The 7,492-nt window shown below is 50.9% G+C and overlaps 1 protein-coding gene across 2 annotated transcripts in view; it reads right to left on the minus strand.

Annotated features, from left to right (window-relative positions):
- Positions 1–6,616, minus strand: part of LOC119974215 (hepatoma-derived growth factor-related protein 3-like) — a 108,798-nt gene extending 102,182 nt beyond the window's left edge. The window contains exon 1 of one of the 2 annotated variants that reach the window (XM_038812965.1): positions 6,466–6,616. In XM_038812965.1, coding sequence (XP_038668893.1) covers positions 6,466–6,549 — 84 coding nt within the window. In that variant the 5' untranslated portion in view covers positions 6,550–6,616. The remainder of the gene's footprint in view (positions 1–6,465) is intronic. The other variant, XM_038812966.1, reaches the window with a different exon arrangement.
- Positions 6,617–7,492: the final 876 nt, after the last annotated feature.

Genomic DNA, 7,492 nt, shown 5'->3' on the forward strand with positions numbered 1-7,492 from the left:
TATGGATTCTATAGACTATTAAGCTAGAGACCAGAGCTAATGCTCTTGGGGAAATGGGTCCAACCCACCACGGCAGCTAGTCTCAGTAATGGTGATCACAAAACTATAAACATGAAAACAGTCTGGTTCACTCATGTGCTAATTTTCGGGAAGGAAATCTTCTGTCTTTACTTGGTCTGGCTTACATGAAACTCCAGATCCATAACAATGTGGTGAAACTTTAACTGCCTTCTGTAATGGCCTGGCAAGCCACTCAGTTTAGGGGCAATTAGGGATGGATAACAAATGCTGGTCTTGCCAGTGACACTCACATCCCAGGAACAGTTGAAACAAAGAAAAATAATTGGCAATACAATTACAATAAAATAATTGACTCCTGCCTACAATGGATAACAACAAAAACTTGCATTTACATAGAGCCTTTTAACTCATCAACATGTTGACAAGTTAATTGAAGGAACCTATAACATTTGGATCACATTCCCAATGGTCTCCCCTGCATACCAACAGACATGCTGAGCGAGTGCTCACCATTGAGACGTGACAGCATGTGGCGGCGATGAAACTCATGAAATTATTAATACCCCTTTCATTCTCTACTTAGCCTCAGCCACTGAAATTAGATTAGACATGCTGGAAGGCAGGCCATTGGGTGACCCTGCGCGGGGAAGCATAACACTATCTCAAACCAAGCATCTCCCACTGACAGCCTATTGCCCATTACCACTGGATGGGATTGAGAAGATACACTTCAAATCTAGGGCAAGAAAACACTAAACTCACAAGCAAATACCAAAAATAGAGTTGTAAATCCAGGGGGTTTCTGACGATGCAGAAAAAAATAGCAACATATCACCTCATGACTCTCCAAAGTCTTTGGGCGAGATTCTCCGTGAACCGGTGTGGTGGGCAACTCGGGCGCGAAGGAGTGGTATGAACCACTCTGGCGTCGGGCCGCCCCGAAGGAGCGGAATCCTCCGCACCATCAGGGACTAGGCCGGAGTGGTTTGTGCTCCGCCGGCCGGCGCGGTAGGGGCTTGGCGCCACGCCAACTGCCGTCGATGGGCCTCCGCCGGCCGGCACGAGTTGGCACATGCGCGGGAGCTCCAGCGTGTGCTGGCGTCATCCCAGTGCATGCGCGGGGGGGGGGGGGGAGGGGGTTCATCTCCGCGTCGGCCATCACGGACTTTTACACTAGCCGATGCGGAGGAATTGAGTGCCCCCATGGCACAGGACCGCCCGCGGAGAGGTGGGCCCGATCGCAGGCCAGGCCACCGTGGGGTCACCTCTTGGGGCCAGATCCCCCCCGGAGGCCGCCCACGCAGCCAGGTTCTGCCGGTAAGTACCAGGTCTAATTTACGCCAGCAGGACCTGCCAAAAACGGGCGGCCAATCGGCCCATCGCGGGCCAGAGAATTGCCGAGCAGGCTACTGCCAGTGGCCGCCGACTGGCACGGCGCGATTCCCGTCCCCGCCAAATCCCTGGCGCCGGAGAATTCGGCAGCCGGTGGGGACGGGATTCACGCTGCCGCCCCCCCCCCCCCCCCCCCACCCCGGCAATTCTCCGACCTGGCAGGGGGTCAGTTCACCCCGCCCCTTATTTCCAGCACAAGTCAGGAGTATGATATGGAACACTGTCCACTTTCCTGGATGAGTGCAGCTTCAACAACACTCAAACATTTGACACCATCCAGGACAACACAGCCCGCTCGACTGGCACACCATCCACTGCCTTAAAAATAAACTGCCTCCACCACAGATGCACAGGAGCAATGGCTGAATGGCCTTCTGTGCTGTGTGATTCTATAATGTCTTTGGGAGACCCTGACAAGGCTGCATTGGCAGCAATGCGTGCCATCTACAAGGTGAACTGCAACAACCCACCAGCGGTCCTTCAACAGCACCTTCTAAACCCAGGACCACTACCACTTGGAAGAACAAGGGTAGCAGACACATGGAAACACTGCCACGTGCAAGTTCCCCTCTGACTCTCCCATCATCCAGACTTGGAACTATATCTTTCAGTGTCGCTCAATCAGAAATCTCGCATTCCTAACAACACTGCGGCTGTACCTACACCAGAAGGACTTCTGTGTCTCAAGCAGGTGGCTCACCATCAACTTCTCAAGGTCAATAAGGAATGGGCAATAATTGCTGGCCTTATATTGATGCTTACATTCCAAGAACAAATACTGTAAAAATGTACGTCAATGGTAGTTTAAGTGGTTCATTTAGTGCATATAGAATGAAGACTGAATGACATTTCTAAAGATACATGGTGCAATCGTGTTTCCTGCAGGAACATCCTCTCAGCCAATACATACATCCTACATTACAGCAGTGACTACTCTTCATTCAGACCATTGTGTCTGCAAGGCACTTTTAGATGTGGTGGGGTCATGAAAGGTGCTTCACAAATGCAACCCACTTTTTCTTATAATCCTGTTTGCAGATTTAATGATTGGTTCTCCTCATATTGGAAAGTTGCACAGGCATGCCGTACAACGTGATCAAACAGGGATTGGATACACCTGAAACATTTAGAGCGATATGGGGACAGAGCAGTGAAACTAATTGCACAGCTCTTTCAAACACAGGAACAATGGGCTGAATGGACTCCCCTCTGTGCTGTGTGATTCTACAATGCTTTTGGGAGACCCTGACAGGGTTGCACTGGAAGAGGCCCGCTGACATGTCAAGGCCTCTGAAGCATTGTCTAGGTATTAAGTGGGTGGCCGAGCTCGCCATTGGTAACAAGGGGCAGCACGGTAGCACAGTGGGTAGCACTGTTGCTTCACAGCCCTAGGGTCCCAGGTTCGATTCACGGCTTGGGTCGCTGTCTGTGCGGAGTCTGCACGTTCTCCCTGTGTCTGTGTGGGTTTCCTCTGGGTGCTCCAGTTTCCTCCCACAAGTCCCGAAAGACGTGCTGTTAGGTGAATTGGACATTCTGAATTCTCCCTCTGTGTACCCGAACAGGCTCCGGAATGTGGTGGACTAGGGGCTTTCCACAGTAAATTCATTGCAGTATTAATGTAAGCCTACTTGAGACAATAAAAATTATTATTATACGTCTTACTGATTAGAATGAAAGGACTGCGCCAAATGCTCAGGAAGCAGCAATCGATAACAACAATTTGCATTTATATAGTATCCTTAGACGAGCAAAACACCCCGACAGGAGCATTGTCAAAACATTGGCCGGGATTCTCCCCTACCCAGCGGGGCGGGGGGTCCCGGCGTATTGGAATTCTCCGCACCTTTAGGGGCCAAGCCCTCACATTGAAGGGCTAGGCCCGCGCCGGAGTGGTTGCCACTCCGCCGACCGGCGGGAACGGCCTTTGGCACCACGCCAGCTGGGGCTGATAGGCCTTCGCCAGCCGGCAGAAGTCCGCGCATGCACCGGTGCGTCAGCTGTTGCTGACATCATACCAGCCCATGCGCAGGGGAGGGGGTCTCTTCCATGCCCGCCACGGTGAAGGCCATGGCGGGGCAGAAGGAAGAGAGTGCCCCCACGGCGCAGGCCCGCCGGCCAATTGGTGGGCCTGATCGCGGGCCGCGCCACCGTGGGGGCACCCCCCCCCCCCGGGGTCCGATCGTCCGCGCCCCACCCTCCCCCAGGACCCTGGAGCCCGCCCGCGCCACCAATCCCGCCGGCACCAGAGGTGTCTTGAATCCCACCGGCGGGATTGGCCTGTCAGCGGCGGGGCTTCGGCCCAATCGCGGGCCGGAGAATCGCCGCCGGGGGCCCGCTGACCGGCGCGGCGCGATTCCCACCCCCGCCGATTCCCAGGTGGCGGAGAATTCGGGCCACGGCGGGGGCGGGATTGACGCCAGCGCCAGGCAACTCTCCGACCATCTACACAACACATCTTTGGGTTGTGGGGGTGAGGCCCATGCAGACACGGGGGCAAAGTGCAAACTCCACACGGACAGTGACACGGGGCCAGGATTGAACCCGGGTCCTCGCCGCATTGAAGCAGCAGCGCTAACCACTGCGCCACCATGCCAAAACATGTTTGACACTGAGCCACATAACAAGATTTAAGGCAGATGACAAAAAACTTGGTCAAAAGAGGTTGGCTTTGAGGAGTGTCTTAAAGGAGGAAAGAGAGAGGGATGTTGGAGTGTGGGGTTTTAGAACTTACTTCAATAAGCCATTTACCTGTCCGTTTACATAAAACTTTATGGGCAGATATGAAAACCTGCAGCTGAGGGAATGTCCACCAATCATGGAGTGGTTAAGTTCAAGGATGCGGAAGAGGCCAGAATTGGAATAACACAGATATTCAAATGGTTGTAGGGTTGGAGAGGAATACAGAGATGGGAAGTGTGAGGCCATGGGGGGATTTGCAAACAGGATGAGAATATTAAAATCAAATTATTGTTCAACTGGAAGTCACGGCAGGTCAATAAGCACAGGATGATGGATGAACAGTAGTTGTTAATAGAGTGTTCCTGATGCTACTCCTGATCATTAATTGGATGCATAATGATGCAACCGCCCCCCCTCCCCCTCACACTCTCCCCCCCCCCCCCCCCCCCCCCCTATATATGCATTGCAGATAGTGCGGAGATCTGGATAATGTCCAAGTGTCACACTTGATGAACCCTTGAACTTGTAAAATCTAAAAATGTGTGGAAATTGAGAAAAAATACATTGGGGGGGGGGGTGGCAGTGGGGAAGGGGGGCAATGTGGGGGGGCAGCGGGGTAGTGGTAGTGTGAGTGCAGGATTGCACCAGGGAGGCAGCCATGGGGGCTGCCAAATGCCAAGTTGTTTAAACTGCTCACTCAGTTTTCTGCAACTTTGTCACAGTTGTTTTGTTAGACATTAGGCCCTCTAGCCCTCAACCCCCAACCACGCTCCATGCACACACTTGTGCACCTCATGCCAACTTCACCTGACCCTCCCCATGGACCCTTATAGCCCCAATGGGCTACAGGGGCTGGTTTAGCTCACCGAGCTAAATCGCTGGCTTTTAAAGCAGACCAAGCAGGCCAGCAGCACGGTTCGATTCCCGTACCAGCCTCCCCGGACAGGCGCCGGAATGTGGCGACTAGGGGCTTTTCACAGTAACTTCATTGAAGCCTACTCGTGACAATAAGCGATTTTCATTTCATTTTCAATGCCAACATTGTGCCAAATCATATGCCCCCACCAACACCATAGAGAATACGATGAGTCAGTAATGGGGTAATGGCTTCTGGATACTAGTCCTGCCGACCATTTTCAATGGTCCCTGGAGCCTCCATGACAGGTCATTGTTCCTAAATTACCTTGAATATTAATGTCACTTCAAGAACTCTCCTCTCTTTGAATCATAAATTCAACTAGTCTTTAACGGTCACTTTGACTAGGTAGAATTAATATTGGGGGAGGCTGATGGCAGATTCTGAAAATAATGCATGTCAACATGCTCACATCAATCATCTAAGACACACGATTAAGCTCTCACACTTTCTGTGTGAACCTGTCACACACCGGTGGGGAATGCTGGCTAATACACCGTGTGACACTGTGTGACGTGCAGTCAGACTTGATAAAAGGCAAGATTTTGATTTTTGAGGGGCAAATTTTTTTACTCCCTTTCGCAAGATCGACGTTGGACGCACATCAGGAAAGTCTGGCAGACTGAAGTTGGCTTTTCATTCAAAGGCTGCACATTTCCAAGCTACCTTGCCAGCAACACCTGACTGCAAACATCTTTGTGTGACAACATGAGTCATAGCAACGTGATATTGATTTAAGAATGATGAACATCATTCCTTGCTTCTTGTTTACCACTTGTCAACGCAGAACAAAACACACACACACACACAACACACTTTTACTCATGATGTTCCAAAACATTACTGTACCACCAAACGCTGACAATGTTTAATCACCATCTTTATTTTTCTCGAACCAATGAAAACATTTGGCAACCACAGGATGATTATAGTACCAAACAATTTGGGACCAGGCCAAGATATATTCCCTAACTGGGAGCTGCGACTACCAACAAACCTGTAACACTAGGGTTCACTTACTGGCATGGTTTTATTTATGGTCTTCGTGATCATACAGCAATGATCATTTAATGTGAGGGCGAGTCACGTCAATTAAAGCACCACTATTGGGGTTCACATATTATCTGATCCCTCAGCCCCATTTGCAGCAGTTATTTAACCCTTTTATTTAGGTCGATTCAGATTTAATCTTTCTCGATAAACATATAAACAAAAGCAGTTTAATCGTTTCAATCCTGCTGAACTGGATTCATTTGTAGTTCGCTCCCGATGCCAATGGTTATACAATCATTTGTAAGCACAACACAAACATGTCAACCGAGTCGAGGAAGGCAGAAGCCGGCGGCGAATTGGCCGATGATGTCTCGGCCACAAGAGCATCAGGGGCCGGCGGGAGGCAGGCAGCATCGCTCCCATCGTCCGCCTGCCAGCCTTCCCGCTGCGGCTGTTTTACTCACCCTCGCCGGCCAGTGCGGGTAGCCCTTCATCTTGGCAAAGACCAGATCGCCAGCCTTGTAGTCTCTCGGCCTCGGTCGAGCCATCTCTCTCTTCCTCTCTCTCTCTCTCTCCCTCACACACTCTGCCCTCCCCACCCCCCCTCCTCCCTCACCTCAACCCCCCCCACCCTCCAGTCCCACCACCTTGGACTTTTGGGAAACCAAACGAAGCGAGATCCACCTCTGAAAAAGAGGAAAGCAAAGCCGACTTGGATGAAGTAAAGGCAGGACGGAGAGGGACGGGCAGATGTGGAGGCTTCACGAAGTACTCCTTTCACACCTTAATTCATATTTTTTTAAAAATAAACTAATTCTTCCCCCATCCCTCCCCACCACCCCCTATCCTGGATTTCCGCCTCGAAAGCAAACTCCCCCTGGAATGCGGAAAGCTCCTTTGGTCTCGATGCCCTTGACGGCGAAACGCTCCAGTCGGCGCTCACGACAGGAGAAGCCGCGGTGCAGGCGGCCAAGGCTGTCTCTCTTCCCCCCCGTCCCTCTCCCTCCAGCTTCCCTCACTTCAAACGCATGCGCCTGTTTATTTGCCTCAAAAGAACACATCCAGACACACGAGACTAATGTCGAGGGATAAAAGAGATCCTTGTATTTATTTCCCAGCCCGATTTGCAACATTCATGCGTGATCTGGCTACAATTGTTGCCATTTTTCTTTCGACCCAGGAAGTTTACTCAGCTCTCTCCCTCTCTCAAATAAACAATACATGGTTGTTGTACAAACTGAGAGGCGAAGAGGAGCTTTTTTTGTAAAAAAAATCTTTCTGTCTCGGAGTTCTTATCGTCTGGAGAGGGAGGAAGGGAAGGGGGAGTTTATATGTGCACAACATTTTGAGTTTAATGGTACAAGGAAGTGATCTGTTTACCGCACAAAGCACCGTGATAAACTCAGCAAAGAGGTATCCTGTGGTTAAAGATTTAGCGAATGAGGATGATCTATTTGATCCTGCCCTTTCAGAGTTGTTATGGGAGGTGGG

This window comes from Scyliorhinus canicula, chromosome 12 (assembly GCF_902713615.1).
Source record: "Scyliorhinus canicula chromosome 12, sScyCan1.1, whole genome shotgun sequence".
Classification (NCBI taxonomy): Eukaryota; Metazoa; Chordata; class Chondrichthyes; order Carcharhiniformes; family Scyliorhinidae; genus Scyliorhinus; species Scyliorhinus canicula.